Source organism: Lytechinus variegatus, chromosome 3 (assembly GCF_018143015.1).
Source record: "Lytechinus variegatus isolate NC3 chromosome 3, Lvar_3.0, whole genome shotgun sequence".
NCBI lineage: Eukaryota > Metazoa > Echinodermata > Echinoidea > Temnopleuroida > Toxopneustidae > Lytechinus > Lytechinus variegatus.
Window position 1 is genome coordinate 24,027,954 of NC_054742.1, and position 18,428 is coordinate 24,046,381.

An 18,428-nucleotide genomic window follows, 5' to 3' on the forward strand; every position below is an offset into this window, starting at 1 on the left:
TTGTGAGGTGAGCAAGCAAACGTTTCCACTTTTTTTAATTAAAATATCAAATTTTGTAATTTTGACATAATATTCAGAAATGATATATTTAATTTTCTATGTTTTCTTTCATTTTCCTTTCCACTTTTTTTTTTCTTGGTCATGATTTTCTGTCTTTTTGGGGGAGGAAAACCCCCAGCCCCCACCCATCAGTATGCCACTGTTCAAAGGCACCATAACCTTTGTAGCACACAATGAAAGGATTTGAAAAAACACACTCTCTCATACTTCGGTTAAAAAAAATGTTCTTGCCTAAAGAAGGAATGTTCAAAGCTAAAAGAGCACATATGAAAAAGTAACAACAGAAATATTAAAGCAAATAAGTAAATTTGGAAATGAATTTTGACCGCATAAATCGAAAATTATGGCAAAGATAATAAAAGGGTTAAGAAGAAGTCTGCTGATTAGCAAGAAGTCCGATCATCATATTCATAATTTTATGCCATTCTGGCGCAAGCCTGCTTTTTAACCCCAGACAAAAACATTCCGTGTTCGCTCAAGCAAGAACGAAACTAAATTGTTTTAATGGCATTTGAAGAATAAGACCTCAGACCATGTATTGACACCTAAATATAGAGATCATAATTTGAAACAAAAATTGTATAGACTTTTCAAATCTGTTCCATTTTTTAATACGCACTGTATATCTCTTTATCATTTCTATGAATGACATTAACTTAATCTTTCACCATTCTCTTTGCACCCAAAAATAAATTCCTGATGAAAATCAGCTTTTACATATGCCAAACTTTTAAGGGCAGATTTAGAGCAATTTCAAACCATGATCTCTGATTATATTTTTTTTTTAAATAGCTTCTGCGTTTTTTTTTTTTAATACCAATCTTACATATTGAATGGTAAATCAGCAAATTACTAACAAGCATTTGCTACAGATGCATTAATATACTTGAAATGATGTATTCATATATCTCAATAGATATGGTATATTCTGATGAAGAAACTTTCAAAAAAATCAAGATTTTGGATTTCTCATCGAATCTTGATGATGATCTTGCCAGTTGATTTTCTGTTCTTCAAGAACATGAAAGCTTCATTTATCTGGAGAGAGAGGAAGAAATAAAGCAAAATTCAATATAAATTGGAAACAAATTTAAAAATACAATATTGAACTCCCTTTCTAATATGGCACCTTATCACTTCAAATAATTTTTTTTAAAGAAATAACTTGTCAAGCACAGGAGATAATCAATAGAGAGGACCGGAGAATAGCCATCTTGTTGGTGCAATAAGCTGAATGAATCGTAATTCACAAATTTTATTATTCACATGTAAAAAATGTTTAAAGGTGCTAAGTGAAATTAATTATCTAAACATCACTTTAATACAAAATAAATAGATTTATTTGTTGGTATACAAGATAGTTAAGGCAAACACTATTGTGAACTCAATTTACCTTTTCAAGTGGGAATGTTTGACAGACATGAGGCTTGATCTTTCCCTCAGTATACAGATCAAAGCAATCACTAACAGATTTCTTGAAGACAGTATGGTTCATGAGACCATAGCGGCCCCAGTATAACCCAGTGGTGGTTATACTCTTCAACAGGAGATGGTTAGCAGGTATTTTCGGGATCTCTCCACTCGTAAATCCGATCACGACAGCTCGACCCTCCCACGCCAAGCTGGAAAACAAAATAAGTGAAAACATCATTGCATATCTCTCTTCTGTCAAAAGTGGAGCAATATGTGGATTCAATATTGTCCATACCATTTTCATCATTGCTCCCAAAAAAAGATATTCAGAGCCTAGATCCTGCTATTTTTTATGATCTGGCATATGACTCTTAAGACTGCATGTTGCTTTTGACAAGTAACAAATGAATTGCGAATTTACCTTACATGAAGAAAGAGATCGCATACAAGATCAGCCAAATTATAGTAAGGATAGAGTGTAGGAGTTAACCTTTCAAATAAGTTTATCTAATTTGATTTTTTAAAGACAAATTAATCACATCTCACCTTGCAAGTTATTGTAGTATTTTATGCTAGTCAAAAATGATATGATGGTTCGCCAAGAATATTGCACAAGCAAAATAAAGTAAGTCTGCAATCGCTCATATCTTTCCTCTAATTATAATTTTGTTATGACTCACCTGCGCAAGCACTGTGTCCAGACATCCCCTCCAACAGCATCCATCACTACATTGACCCCATCCCCACCAGTCAACTCCTTAGTCCTATCCCTAATGTTTTCTGTCTTGTAGTCAATACAGTCAATGGCTCCCTTGGATCGGACCACGTCACACTTTTCAGGACCACCTGCTGCTCCTATAACCTTTGACATGAAGGAAGATGAGGATGAATGGGATACATGTTCTAAACTCTGACATTGGTAATGAATTCAGTAAAATATCATTGTATGTCTGTTAAAAAAAGGCTTATGTTCAATAAAAAACATTGAAGTACAGGGTACAATTTAATATGCCAATTTAACTGATCCTGAAATATTTCCAGAAAATACATATTTTCTGAAGGAAAAAATCACAATAAGTCAGGTGACGAGATTTCATGGAATTGACTTAATCAACATACAGCCTCGAATTATAATATGATACCTATGTGCTACACCACAGTAAAAAATAGGGGGCTCTGGAACTAAATATTGGTCTTTAAAATGGGGGTCTCAAGAACAGCCCTTAAATCAATGATTGCTAAAAATGCATTACTCTGGAAATTAACCACATCACAAATAACTCCTTTATCGAGCTCGCCGTCCTGAAAGGAGAAGTTCATGATGGGCGCACACTGGAATGAGAATTTGAGGGTCTCTGGAACATGGAAAAATAGGAATTCATTTGGCTTTCTAAATTGGTGATGCTCTGGGGAAATTTATGCTGAAAATGGGGGTCTCAACCACAGCACATACGTATCATACATTTATGCTAAGTAGCCCCCCCCCCCTGCATACAGCAATCACAATTGCAAGCATTTCAAAGAAAGGTTTCTCTATCTCTGAGAGCTTGAGTAGATCTTGCACAGTATTCAAACCGTAACTGAGTGAACATTCAGCTTCTACAATTTCTCTATTACAGAAAATACTTACTGAAGTTATTGTTGCTGAATCAATTTAGACAGCCTATATCATTTATAGTTCAAATGATTTTCTTAAAAATTTTATAAAAAAAGTAAAATATATTTAGCTAGGACAAATTAAGTTTTCAGCAAGATTTGCACTTGGCAGTATTACCTACATTAATATAAGTCAGTTTTTAATCTTTTACTGGAAATGGTGAAAATTGCAATTTCCAGTAAAAAATTCAAATCTGCATGACTAATATTTTAAGATTACTGGACATATCAAATTATTAACCTACAATAATGAAGAGAAGGAAACAAACTAATAACAGCTTCATCTTTATTTTACCTTTAATCCTATGCAATCTTAAATAACTTAGGTCTTGTTTCGTTAATCCATCACAAGTTAATGTTCTTCAATGAGTTTCAGCACATTTGCTCCCCGAAAGAATTGCTAAGATGAAAAATCTACACTTTAATCCAAACATAAAAATCTAACCCGTTTCTGTTTATGGTAACCCCAATAAGAACTCGGCAGGACAACATTTTGCTGATAAACGCCAAGCTGGTATTTAACCAATTACCTAGGAAAATTTTACGTCTAGAATAATCAGTCATAGTGGCTGACGTTATAGACAACAGATATCACTCTCGGCCCTTTTATCGAAGTGGAGACAATTGCAGAGTTGGGATTCGAACTCACAACCTTGCGATTATGAGTCCAATACTCTAACCACTGAACCACACGACCCGTATAGACCTCCAAAACTAAATAAACCCCATGCTTATTTTTGAATTATTTTGAACCCAAAACTCTCTTACAATCCAAACTCTGAGCGTTGCAGGAGCATAAATGTCATGTCCCCCTTTGACGACCCATACAAAACATGAAAACTGATATAAGCATCTGTAGGATGTCTGCAAACTTGGACTATACATTTCCTTATATAACCCTTACCTTAGCACCAAGAGCATTGACACCTAACTCCACAGCAGCTAAGCCAACACCTCCAGCAGCAGCTGTTACTAATAGGTTTCCTGGAATAATCAAAGAAAAATGTTCTAATATTTATTTCTTGAAAGTCTTATACTCCAGTGCATAATCGACATGGTTGCTAAAAAATGATGTAAATCAAGATCAAATTTGTACTTAGCATACCCTGTTTCTAAGAGGACTCTTCCAGTCAATATACTGCATCATAACTAGAAAATTACTTTATAATCTATTGATAAAAAGGGGAATTTAAAAAAAGGTTGAACCTTTCAAAAATGCCCCTCCATTTTCAACATTCAATTCATATACATGTAATTTCATGGAGGTTTTCAATTTAAAACCATTTATTTATTATTGTTCGCAAATTATTCATATTTTGTACCATGATAATTTGATTATAATTGAACTATGACACTTTAAGAAGACATTTTACAAATATAAATGAAGACATGAATCCATACCACAATTTTAGTGCAATTCTCATTCATGGAAACTTAAAAAAATCTAAATGATTCATTTCAGCGTACATGCCTGTCAATACATGGGATTGCACAGAACCCAAGTAGAAGTTTGGTTGTGTATGATTTTCCAGAGTTATTGTTATACTTTCCATCATGTTCCTGAAGTACAGACCTATATATAATAGTTTCACTATCTGGCAGCCATTTCATACTCTTTGGAATTACACATATGATCTTCTAATATGACTGGTAGACTGTGGGTTATGGAAAATTTGAATAAAATTCAAAAGAAAGAGATTTTCCCCCTTTTTTTAAGAACGAGGATTTTATTTTTTTAATTTGTGTTAAATCTGTGCAATGCCTTTGAACTCATCAGATCACTTTATACTACATAAACCTCCTCTACAAACTAATTAAGCAAACTTCTTATCAAAGGGCAAGGATGAAGAGATCTTGAGGTTAAAAATAGATTATTCAGTTCTCAGAAAAAAAAAGCTAAATGAAAGAAACAGAAAACCAGAGTGACACTGAATAAATCAACTACCTAGCAACTCACATCATCTAATAAATACAAGGTAAGTGGAATGAATTCATGGGGGTAAGGAGGTGGATATTACAACACACATTGTTTCCTTCCAAGACAAAAAAGGTGACTAATTACTTCGGAAAGCAAACAAGTAGGGGGTACTCTTTCTTGGCAACAGTTGTATCAAGTTTGCGTGTGTAGTTGAAAAGAGACAGACAGATCTGAAAACACACTGTCATCACATATCAGAGTACGGCTAATAAATAACTTCCTCCCTGATCAAGTACTGCCCACAGACAGTAATCCACATCTCTTTATCTTTCTCTTCCATCTCCTTTCTCTCTCTCTCTTTGTACCTCTTCTCTTCATTTTCTTTGCCTCTTCATCTCTAGGACTGTATAGCTGTCTCTTTCTCTGTGCCTTTCTTTCCCCTCTCATTCGTTACCTTTCATGAGCCAGCATGAGCTACCATTCCTCCCCCCCTCTTTTTTTCCATTCCCAGATAAAACATGGATATAATCCCTTCAGCTTGTAGTAAAAGATTTAGAGATTACCTCCCTTTCTCTTTCCTTTTAAATTCTATCAGTATTCATCCTTCGATAGGACATTGGCGTGGCAGCAGGATTTAAATTCCGGACCACATTGTACACAGTCATGAGACTTATCCAATTATTCATAACACCTGGACAGATATTGGATAACTAATACTCTCATTAATCATTCTATACCTGCGCTAGTTATCAAACATTTCCCTCCTCACATTTCTCTTGTCCTCTCTTTCTCTCCCCATCTCTCTTATTTAGTATCATATGTCTAATCTGTGGTTTTATGTTTACTTCTTAGGGCATCTATCTCAGGTGTAGAAAACACACTGAAAAGTTAGAGCATTCCATCTTGAATGGTATAACATCAATCACTGTTAGACAGAAAAGGTTTGCACTCAGATTGGTGGACTTAAAATACATCAATCTGATTTTATCATAATCTATGTGAAACAATTCTAAACCTACTAAATAACTTTCACCAAAATCCAATAATTACAAATTAAATGATTACCCCTACTCCAATTAACATCTACAAAACATGTTTCTAGAATAAAACTACCGATATCCAAAGATGTTGTCTAAGAATATACCACAGAGGAGGCCTTGAACATCCTTTCTGGCCATTCTCCAATTAAATTTATAGCATGATAAATGAGCGATGTCAAATGAAGCATTAATCCTTAAATTAACCAATAATGGCCTTACCTCTTTTAAAACTGAAATAAAAATTATTCAATAATACCTTTCCCCCATCTACAAGTAAAAGGTGTGGTATTCTAGTATCCATGCAACAATCAAACAAACTGCTTAGCATGGACCTCCTGATACTATGTCAATGACACTTTGAAAATTCATTCCCTATCTGAATGTAAATCTTGATAGTTTTTGAGCATGAACCTTTTACCAGCACATAATGAACAATTGGTGATGCACATTAACCTTGACTCGTCAAAGCATTTCATACATGTTTACAAACACTTGCGTATACCTCTAAAATAATGCTTTCAGACTGATAAAGTAAATCACCAGGGATATTGAGGAATCACCTTGTCCATTCCAAACCCTTGCAATTCTAAGCTAAGAACAGAAAATTGATTGAGTCGGCAGGGAGATGAACATTAATTAGAGGGGATTGTGAAACGTTTATTTGTGACAATACTGGCAACTGCTCTCACTCACCCCGGCTGAAGGTTGGCTTTCCGGGTGAGAGCCAGCCAAGCTGTGCCAAAGCAGCAAGGAATAGCTGCTGCATCATTGAAATCTAGGCTGCTGGGAATACGCCATACTTCCTGCATGTAAGATACATGGTTCAAGAGAGAAAAAAAGAAGAGTAAAAAGAGGGAGAAAGAGGATGGAAACAGAAAAAACAAGAGTAATTGAAAAGGAAGAAAGAAGGAGAAAGAAGGAAAATGAAGAGAAAAGGAAAGAGGAGAGGGAATAAAAAAAAAGTGATAGAGAGAAATGATTCATACATGGACGTAAAAATGCATTCCTAATACAGCCAGACATGGACGTAAAAATGCATTCCTAATACAGCCACAATAAGTAAATATTGAAGTAAATAATTAAGAAAATTTATTAGATAAATAGATACATAAATTTAGGAAAACTGATTACTAAATAACTAAATAAATACATAAAACAGTAATAAAAAAAATAATTAAAGGAATGCTTTAATCTGCATCACCTGAAAAATGTTTACATGCCATGGCAATAAAATCTTTCAAGTTCCAGTAAAGTGTGCATTCACTACTTACAAATATTAAGCAATGAATGCATTCTAAACTCTTTTGTGTTTTGCAATTTTATGTATTACACATCTTATCCTCATACCCATTACCTGACATCGTTACAGGCCAACATAATTTTTTTTAAGCCTGGACAATCGATCATGAACTCATTTTTAGTTGGGCTATTTTAAAACACTTTTATCTGCCTCGGAAAATTGTGCATAATCATACTTTAAAGAAACCTGTTCATAATCTTAGCTAGATTTTTTTATTAGATATTCACATTGAACCTCATCAGAAAGAGGGAACCATGCCAATATATGACATTAATGTCTGCATAAACAAAAGACATGTGACCTTGATGGGATCGTAAAGGGGGACACAGTCCCATGTTAGGACTTAGAAATAGAACATGGACAAGAGATCGGAATGCACAAAGAGCTATTGGTTTTAATTTTTTATAAATTGTTACCTAAAAAAACCCCTTTTAATCAGATTTTGTGAGTCTTCCATGTTTGGTTGTAATATGCAAAAATGTAGTGCTAACAATTTTTTTACACTGATGTTGCAAACTGAGCAAACACAAATCAGTAGGATCAGTTTGTTATTCACTGTGAAGGTATTTTCTGTTTGGGAATTTTTTCTGCTTATTTTCATGTATCTATTTTTTTAGGGGGTAGGGTTATTCTGTAATTTGAATTCCTTTACCTATTGACCATAAACACTGGCTCAATTCTGACTCCTCATAATTGTTTTTTTGATTGGAATATTTGCAATTGGCACTCCAATCCTAAACCATGTATTCTTCACACAAAGACTGAGCTTGATTGAACTTTAAATTAGCTTTCATTTGATTTTGACATTAAATAGCCATTATTTGAGGTTGCGTACACCATCATTAAATATAATGCAACAGCCATGGGTACTTAGGAAAAAAGAGTTAAGCTAGGATACCTACTCCTTCATGTGTAATAAGTTCTTCAGCCATTGCTCCACCTCTTGAAGACATTGCTACCACATGATCACCCTGAGACAAAAACAGAGAAATTGAATTAAGAAAAAATGCAAAACAAAACCAAGTAGTTTTCTGGGCATTGTACAAAATATCAATTTGTTAAGAAATATCTAAATCCATGATAGGCTCTATGGGCAGTGATCCCACAAGGACATCAGCCTCCCCCCCCACCCTTGAAGTGAACAGATATCTCTCAACATGTATGGTTCATATGTACAAAATACTAAGGACTGAGTAAAAGGAGAAAAAAATGTAAGCCATTTTCTGAAAATATAATATGAAGCTCTTAATACTGGAAGATAGTACTGGGTACAACTAAATTGTCCAGTACAAGATAGGCAGGGGTCAATGAGAATTGCTGAAAAATAATTGGGAAAGCAAAGACTGTAGTCAGCCTATATCAGATTGCAATGGTTTGAAACAAAGTCAAGGCACTAGTGCCATTTATTTTTTAAAAATAATCCTCATTACCAGGTCCTTAGGAGAGGAATACAGTCATTGGTCCCCTGATTCTTAATAAATGAGCACTCATGCTCCTCAAAACGTCAAGCAAACCAACAAAAAGATCTTGCTTCTTTCCCCTATCATCACAAATGTTAATTCCTTCTGACTCTCAGAAACTATCTGCTGATCAAAAGACAGTTTTTACCTCATAACAAAATTTGCAAGGAAACTAGAACTTGGCCATGAGGTTGAAATAAAGTTCTCTGGCCCTTGTCCTTGTTTAGATTAAAGAGGATTTACTTGATGACATCATCATTGAGCCCCTGATACCTTGCACCCACATCACTGACCTAGCAGGGGCATGGACGACCACGCAACACTATATGTTAACACACTACAGAGTCTAAGAAGGATTCTATAAATAGAATTACAGGAGTGACTATTCATCAGAGTTGCTGTTGACAACCTTATTTTGAATAACAGAAAACAAGGACATATGGACTAAATGACTTTCGGGAAAACTTTGCAGGAATGTAATACAACAAAGCAAATTGACTGTTTGTATAATTCTGTATAACAGGGCTTCCTTTTTGAAAGAAATTAATTCATTAAAGTTATTAATCACACTTTCAAATTATCTCAATGTTATGTGTGCACTCACTTTATGTGTGTGACCAATGTATTATAATGCAAATATTTCCTTTGTGATATGAAGAACACTCTGCTTCGCAAATAACACAAGAATTGACTGTGCATAATAAAACATTCTATTCATCCATTCCAAAATAAAATCAATCAACTAAATATCAAAAAGGATAAGTTCAGTGAGAACCATTTGAATTCATTGCAAACACAACCAGCAATAGATACCACCCTTATTCAATGAGAAAATATTCTTCAAAGATGTTTAAAGAAAAATTTTGTGAAAAATGTATAAAAAAAAAGAAAGAAAAAGCTCCTTGAACAGGTAAAACTCCTCTCCCAGGCATGATGATGGCCTAAGTTCCATTTATCTCCCCATTTTCCAATTTTTAAAGATACCCAAGGATCAGATTACATCAAAAATCCAGCTGATTTTTTTGGACACATACCAGAATATTTGAAAGTTTGCCCAGATTTAATGACTGAGTTGAACTTTCCTACACTAAAAATCCAGCTAAGCTTCCTTGTATAATCCTCTCTTTGAAGTAGAAAGTGTGACACCCATGTTTGATCTCTTGAGCTCTTTGCACCCCCAAATTGCAATATGTTGGTGAAATACATATCAAGCACTGATCACTTCATTCCTTCTGGGCCTCTTGACAAATCATTTCACAATTCAACCATCTGTAGATGCTATTTCAGGAGCATTTTTTCATAGCAAATGAAATGGACCATAAAAAACAGTAGCATGAGAGAAAACAGACTACTATTCAATTTCATCCTGATGCATTTGATCACATCATTTTATTATGACATCGATAAAATTTGTCCTGACTAACTGCTCTTGGATCTACGTCATCTCTTTTAAAAGCACGTTACTTTTTTCTTTGAGGATCGATCCTGGATATCTTGAATACTTGATGGTTTCTAAGTATTGCAACCTTTGTTCAATTCTGGAAATGTTTCTTGACAGCTACAAGTCACTTGTTGATAGCTTTTCTAACTTTTCTACCTTACAGATAAGTTCTTTATAAGATTTGGAAACGACAATGATCTTCTATTTCTACTTCAACTTCTGCATTGATTCTAAGTAGATCATCTGGTATATTGCCAAGTGTTTTTAACATCTTATCAAATGAAAAGTGAACACCTTCTGACCATATTAAAATATGTGAAATAGTCACCATCAACTGATTTAATCTACAATATATTTCACATTTTGTGCTGACTTAATCTCTTTGGATCTTACTGAATGATGAGCTGACATAAAGGGATTCCGTTAAATGTAAGAAACAAGTATTCAAATTTAGATAACCATATCCCACCTCTCATGTTGATCTTGCAACCCTGAAGCACAAGTTTTGAAGCTTTCTATTTTCAGTCAGATATCTACTACCTCATGGGCAACTGAACTCAGTTATTTTCATACACTATCTAGATCAAGTTTTATTGTTAAAGTGTTAATGTGTGAAAGTTCCATGAGAAAACACAGGATATCTGAACTTGACATGGAACTCAGAAGATACAAGTCACAGGAGAGAATCTAGTGTGGACAAGTTATCTTCTTCTTCAGCCCGTCAAGTGACCAAGATGGATCATGGAGCTCTATTCTATATATTTGACAGTGGTGCGGTGAAGACCATAGTGAACTCCCTCCTCTCATGTATAGGTATGTAATTCCAAACTTGTCTCAGAGGCCTCCCTTTGTGTTTCTCAATCAAGAAACTAAGCAATTCCTCAAACCATATCCTTAACCCATAACCTTTCCCAAGTCATTTCTTACAGCTTTGTTTGTCAAATTAAATACAAATATAAACTTGGAGAAAGATAAAAAAAAAAAAAAAACGCTTGCAGCATGCTGGTTCAGTATTTTAGTAGTTATAGGTGAGAAGTTACAAACCTTTTTAACCGATTCAACACCTTCTCCTACTTCCATGACAACACCCGCACTCTCCGACCCAGGTGAGAATGGTAGTGGTGGCTTCTCTTGATATTGACCAATCACCATCAAAAGGTCAGCAAAGTTGACCCCAACACTATGGACTGCGACCTTGACCTAAATACATAGCAAGTGGTTTTTCAAGACATATAAGGAGATAAAAGCAAGCATAGTTTAATTTCTGAAAGTTAGGCTAGATCGAGAAGTTTAATAAGATTCTCCGCTTCATTCAAAATCATTCAAAGTAGTCTCTCATTACTATAAATTTTGAACAGAAAAATGTCTTTTCGGCCATGAGGTCTCTACAGATATATGCAACATCCAGCACAGGGGTCTCATCTTTGAATTTCTTAAACTGTGATTTTTTTTTGCTGAGGCCACTGGTCTTTCAAGCATATTCTTGCACCATAGGACAAATTGAAACAATTAGAAAATACACAAAAATTATTTATAGCCAATGACAGAGGGATTAAAACCATCAAGGGGGGCATGCAAGGCCTGTAATATACTGCAAGTCGATGATGCCCCACAACAAAGGCTACATCAATTTATATTATCTACTCTTCTCATATTTTCAATATAGCTGTTTGATCTGTTTCACCAGGTTGTAATTTAAGACAAGATATTGTTTTGAAGACGTAACACTATGAACGATAGATTTACAAAGACAAATTCATGTGTCTATTCTGAGACATAATACCCCCTCTAACAATGAAAGCTAATAATCCAATCCTAGGATTACAAGGATACAGAGACAAAAGCGTACCTCTCCTGGGCCAACCTTTTCAACCGAGGGTAGTGTTGCTATGGTTAGTGGCTTGCCCAGCTCCGTGCATTGTGCAGCCCTGTACCAACGTCTCCCTTGGCTAGTTGCCCCACTGGCATCTTTCATCTGTAGGTTGCCCACAGCTGGGACATGTTTTTGTAGTAAGGCTTGACCCCTACAAGTAAAAGACAAACATAAAAGAGATTTTTTAATGATTACAATGTTAATTGTAAGAATTATCATATATATGGTACAATGATTCTGATTGCAAATTCTTGAAAACAGATGCCCTATATACAGTTGTGCTAAAAAGTTAGTGAACCCCCATCACAAAATACAACCATTTACACTGAGTTTTGAATTCATAATACAACACTACAATGGTTGACGAGCTCAGAGAAACAAACTTTATTGAATGTAATAACTATCATCTGACATCACAATCAAATATCTTAAACTTAACATATGGCAGAACTTGAACACTTTAAATATGTTCATGACCTGGTGGGGTGTACTAATCTAGGAGCACCACTCTATATGTTATGTTGATTTATAGTTTAAGTTTTAGCTATGCAGGATCATATCATTATTAGATATTTGGTAGCTTAATTTTACATAATTTTACATTGATGTGGTGCCGCATCAATATCAGTAGGCTCACAATTGGCTTACAGACCAAACTGAAAGTACTGAAGTTATAATTTTAACGTATCGATAAAAACATGGCATAAATTCTGAAAATTAAACTCCAGCTCAAAATATCAAAAGAGAATAAGAAAAAAAGAGAATAATATTCACTCAGATGAGAATTCACTCTCAATTTTATATTCGCTAAGGTTTAATGGTACCAATGCAATAAATGGTATGAAAAAAAACTTTTTATATTCATTCTGCAGTAAACTAAATTGACCTTGGGTTTGAAAAATAAAACAAATAAATTACAGGTAAGCTCCAAAATAGATTATCACTGCCAACATCCAGGTGAATGCACTTTTAAATATCAGTTATTGCAGTTATTTCTTCACATATACTGCTCAGCACATTCACTGATATGAGATTAAGACAAATAAATGTTGGAGAGAGTGAATACATAGCAAGATAGTACAATATAAAAAAGCAGAAGAAAGATGGTTGCAATGATAAGCCTATATATATACTCATACAGTTATATACAAATCAAATGAGACAAAAAGTGAGATTTGGTTTCAGTAAAGTTGACAATGAGAAGAGATAGTTCATTAGGTATGTTGGAGGATAAAGGCCAAAAACTAAACAAAGCTCTCCAATCCTGTACTTCCTCCTTCCTGAATATAAAACTCACTTTATGGCACTGTTCACATTCTGGTTTTTTTTATTCATGTTTTGAGGTGAACTGAAATGTCCAATCAGAATTTAAGCAGGGTTATTTCTTAACTGATTATGCAAACGCCTTTTTTGTTTGATTAAGATTTGTATGTTCAGCTTTATTTTTTAAGCAGAACAGACAACAAATATTAAGGATCCACTTATTTTAGGGTACTTATCGATCAATAGTGATCCTTGTATAAAATAACAATATGAATAATGTGTCAAATAATAACTTTGTAATGCACATGTACATGCATTACAAGTTAAAAGTCAGAATTAGCTTATTACTTGTTCAAAAGTCATAAAGATATCTTTGTTTCCATTTTATCAAATTAATATTAGATAGCCATTTGCTTATGGACTTATTCAACTGTAGCCTACTATTGAAATTGATGTTAAAATATTTTGGTTTGTTTGGGGGGTTATTTTGTATCAATAGCACCAATCTAAAATAACTGAAATTCTGTATACTTTGGCAGACTTTTTTCACAAAAAAGTTTGATTGTATTCTATTCAATCTATTACTGTTGTCGTAATCAGAACTATATAAATACAAATTAAATATATATCATTACAGAAATTAAATTATTTTGCAGTATTCCATATTCCTTACAATCATAAATATTTGCTAAAACATGCAAAATAACAGAGCATTTTGAAATTAAAAAATAAAATGAACAATAGAATAAGTAGTTTTGGTGATAATCAGCATATAATAAGTTATATATAGGTACTGCTTACATTGGTTGTTATTTAATGCTATCTATTCATGCCATGGAAGTTCAGTCCTCATCAATATTTACAGAACAAAAGTAATCATATGCTATTTAAGATCTTTGTAAATATTCTTTTGTATTGATCAATAAACACCATACCATGTACTGAGAAGTTAGTTTAATACTAATCGGTCTACTCAACATGACCCTTTTATGACTTTTTATTGCTTTATTAAGTCTGTAGATAAACCTTGGTTTTTAGCACATAGGTGGCAGCGTTAATACTGAACGGCCCATTACCAATTCAAAGGTAAACAAGTGAGATGATCATTTCCTGACTCCCTTCCTATACCAGGCTCTGTGTGTGAACACAACGAGTATGTCTAGCAACGCTTGACAAGTTAGATATTAAAGCCTTTGCAAAAACAAGTGATAGAGAGCTAAATTCTCTGCAGTAAAGATCCATATCTGGGATTTCTACGGAGGCATAGTAATGCATGCATTGTCACTTTCTTTCAACACTTGTTTGTATTATCCGCACATCATCATTTGCTTCCTCTGTAATTATCCTTTGACTTAGAATCAGCTATTATGAAATGAATTAAGTACACATTTCTGGCACTTTGTCGGTAAACATTGCCAAGTCACCTTCCTCTCTGTTTTTGAGGGGTTGTCTGGTATTGTTGAGTATCTGAGGCAGTCATGAAGGTTTGATGCAGGTGTGCCTGAGGACACTAACATATCTCCTGTGCAAGGAATACTTTACTGGAACTATACTGTGGACTATTGTCAAACTTTTCTCACCACCTGACATCTCTGCACCCAACAAACATTTCTACTGGACAAACTTTTTCACCACATTGCTTGGAATATTTTTTCCTCTGGATAAATCTGGAATTCTGTCATGGAAGCCTTCAAGAAAAACATAGAGCGGGGAAGAAAATCAGCAACATTTCCAAGAGCAGGAACTGCGGCTGCCATGAGGGCCCAGTTTGAAGAAACTTGTGGTAAGGATAAATGGATGCTTCATGGTATATTTGCAAAGAGCATAAAAACATGCACAAATTTGTGGAATTTGTCTTATATCAATAATATCAATCCAACATTTTGCTACTCTTAAAGAATAAATGGTTCTTACCCAACCACCCCCCCCCCTTCCTTCTCCTAATCTCTTCTGTGTTTTTTGACAGATGGACTTGCTATGTGAGTTTGCTAACTGCACAAATGTGTGTAAACATATGTGAAAATATTTCTGCTTCTTTTTTGCAGATAGATACTTTTATATCAATATTCACAGGATATCAAGCCACATCATAAACACACTGTGTCAAATTCTAAGCCCCATTATCATGTAAAAATGATAATGGGAACCCATCTGCCATATTGTCTGTTAACCTAATTAATGTTCCAATTAATCATGATATTAAGTATAGTTGATGACGCAAATTAGTCAATCATTTGGGTTGATATGTACCCTACTTGGCACCATTCAAGTACATATGAAATTATTACTTCTTTCTAGCTCCTAGTAAATGAGTTTACTTTTAATTTTGGACATAATGATTGTTACTTGAGGTGTTGATTCTTATGTGGATAAAATAATAACTCTACATTTGTATTCTAGACTGAATAAAAATGTTGGGTTCATTTTCCTTAAATAAATCTAATCAGTGCAAATACTTGTGTTAATCATATATTTGCTATGAAACACATGATTTTCATAATTTCTTCATTATGAAAAGAAAATTTTTATAACATGTGATATGCAGTATTTTAGTCATTGACCTCTATTTTTATAACATATTTATCCTTATGACATCAAAATTCAATCTGTCATTTTTGGGGTGAGAAAACATTAAAATAAACTATTACCCTTTTGTAATTCTCTGTTTCTTGAAAAAAAATGAATGAAAGTATTGGAAATTATCTAAATCTTGAAAGATCTTTCAGAAAGCAATCTTCATACATTGTATTTCAGTCTTACAAATAAAATCTTAATTTCAATTTTTTCTTTCAAATGTTTATCAATATCCAAATAGCATATTGCTAATGTTTTTGCTATGACTTCAGTTTAAGATATCTGATCAATCTCTCAAAGCCTTAATAATCAATGTATAGAGGTATGAAATACATAATATATGACCTTCTTTTAAACTTTTGAACTCTTTTAATAACCTGTAAAATAATTCTAAAATATAATATTTAACCACTTGCTACTCTTCACCCAGGTGGAGTTGGTGAAAAGAAAGAAGTTGTGTATATTTACTTGAGAGAAAATTGAGAGAGAGAAATAGAGAGATAGAAATCAATTGATAGCCAATTGAACAACATGTATAAGGCTATTGCTGAATAGTGCAATTTACTTGTTAAGATCGCTTTCAAATGAACTTGAATGCTTAATCAATTCAAAGCCAAAATAGGGTTAATCCATTCTACAAGTTTTGATGAAACTCTCATTGACTTTTATCGATCAGCTGCTTGAAAAATGGGCTTGACCGACTGGACACAGGAAGTCAACAGGCCATGCTGCAGGCAATGTTTACTCCCCCAAACATGGGCGGAGCCATGAGTTTTCTTTTTCGCAGAGTGGCAAACTGCCAATGAAGTCATTGGCCTTTCTTACCTGTTCAAAAAATTATAACTGTCTACAGAACAAAAAATCTTGGTAGCAAGGAAAGTATTATAGCTATTTGGGAATCGTCGTAATAAGAAACCGATGGCAAAAAGAAGCTGCTGAAAACTGCTTATCTAAAAAAGAGCCAATGGAGTAAATAAGAGAGTCAAAATGGGCCTAAGCTTTCGTTCCTAGCAGAATTTTCTTCGGAGGCAAAATGCCTCCGAAGAAGATTCTGCTAGGATCGAAAGCTTAGGCTCCGAAGAAGATTCTGCTAGGATCGAAAGCTTAGGCTCCGAAGAAGATTCTGCTAGGATCGAAAGCTTAGTCCCCTTTTGACTCTCGTAATAAGAAACTGATAGATTAATTTGAAAATTATCTCTTTTGTTTACATTTGCTAATCATCTGATCTGATATTACAAACAATTCACAGTGAGTCCTATTTGTAGGTCTCCTTTCAGACATACATGTATGCTTGGTTCTAGTTCTGGGCAAATGTATCCATTTTGTCCTGAAGATCTGCATGCCTCCTCCATGCAGTGCTGCAATTCACTCAATCTATCATGTTGCAGAGGCTGAGACTTACAAATGTGAAAATGTAAAAAAAGTAAATTTCATGAAAGAAGCTTTGTATGCTGATTTGAACAGACAACATTGCTTGGTAAGCAAATCCATTGTTGGATTCAGAAGAGTGAAAAAAATAATAGCTGATAATTTGACACTCTATCCTTTATATCATTATTATTATCATTAGAATTATTAAATCAAAGGATTCATTTGTTGGGTGATAAAGATGAATAATAAGTTCTTCATGTTTCTTCATCAATACCACAAACAAGGGCAACACATCTATTGCTGTTGATGCCTGCCTATGAAAAAAAAAATCAGACCACCCGGTCTGCCCCTTGGGGGCCACTTGCATTGACAAGTTGATACCATGGGCGACCCTAAAACACGCAAAAAGGATGTCTTTATCAAGATAGGGCGGTCTCAAAATCACTTAAATAATGAAAAAAAAGGTATCTATTTCGCTAGGAAAGCTACGTGTTTAGGGTAAAATTTGCAAGAGTATAAAAATACTAAAATGTTTTATAAAGGATGTACTTTTTGCCCAAACAGTCAACACTAAGTGTTGCGCGATGTGTGAGAGATGTGGGGCTGTACTAAGCCCAATGATGTAGGTAAAGGTAAAACCGACGACCGAAGTCATGTAACAAGACATATAACAAATACATTATTGCTGTACTTGTTTAGGGGTTAGATTCAGAGAATACTTGCCAAGGGTATAGTTTTGTTTCCAATACTTGTTAAGGGTAGGGTTTCATACGCCAATACTTGTCAAGGGGTGTATTTTCAGAATATGGAAAATACTTGTTTAGGGTACTTTTCTAGACCCCACGGTCGCGCATGGTATCCACTCGTCAATGGAAGTGCTCCCCCCGGTCTGCCTATGATTTTTTTTCATAGGCAGACAACATGCAACAGTAGCTGTGTTACCCTTGTGGTATTGTTGGAGAAACATGAAGAACTTTTTATTTATTAGTATTATTACTTCTATTATTTCTACTTACTTATATATTATTATAATTATTACCTTAAAGGTTGCACAATGGT

At 34.3% G+C, this 18,428-nt stretch overlaps 1 protein-coding gene across 1 annotated transcript in view; it reads right to left on the reverse strand.

Annotated features, from left to right (window-relative positions):
• Nucleotides 1–500: 500 nt before the first annotated feature.
• LOC121411988 (quinone oxidoreductase-like protein 2 homolog) overlaps nucleotides 501–18,428 on the reverse strand; it is a 43,095-nt gene continuing 25,167 nt past the window's right edge. Inside the window, exons 3-11 of the mRNA XM_041604899.1 lie at nucleotides 12,138–12,312; nucleotides 11,333–11,488; nucleotides 8,290–8,358; nucleotides 6,781–6,890; nucleotides 6,344–6,354; nucleotides 4,034–4,113; nucleotides 2,154–2,335; nucleotides 1,454–1,682; nucleotides 501–1,098 (exon numbers count right to left, since the gene is read on the reverse strand). Of these exons, the coding sequence (XP_041460833.1) occupies nucleotides 1,030–1,098; nucleotides 1,454–1,682; nucleotides 2,154–2,335; nucleotides 4,034–4,113; nucleotides 6,344–6,354; nucleotides 6,781–6,890; nucleotides 8,290–8,358; nucleotides 11,333–11,488; nucleotides 12,138–12,312 (1,081 nt within the window). The 3' untranslated portion in view covers nucleotides 501–1,029. The remainder of the gene's footprint in view (nucleotides 1,099–1,453; nucleotides 1,683–2,153; nucleotides 2,336–4,033; nucleotides 4,114–6,343; nucleotides 6,355–6,780; nucleotides 6,891–8,289; nucleotides 8,359–11,332; nucleotides 11,489–12,137; nucleotides 12,313–18,428) is intronic.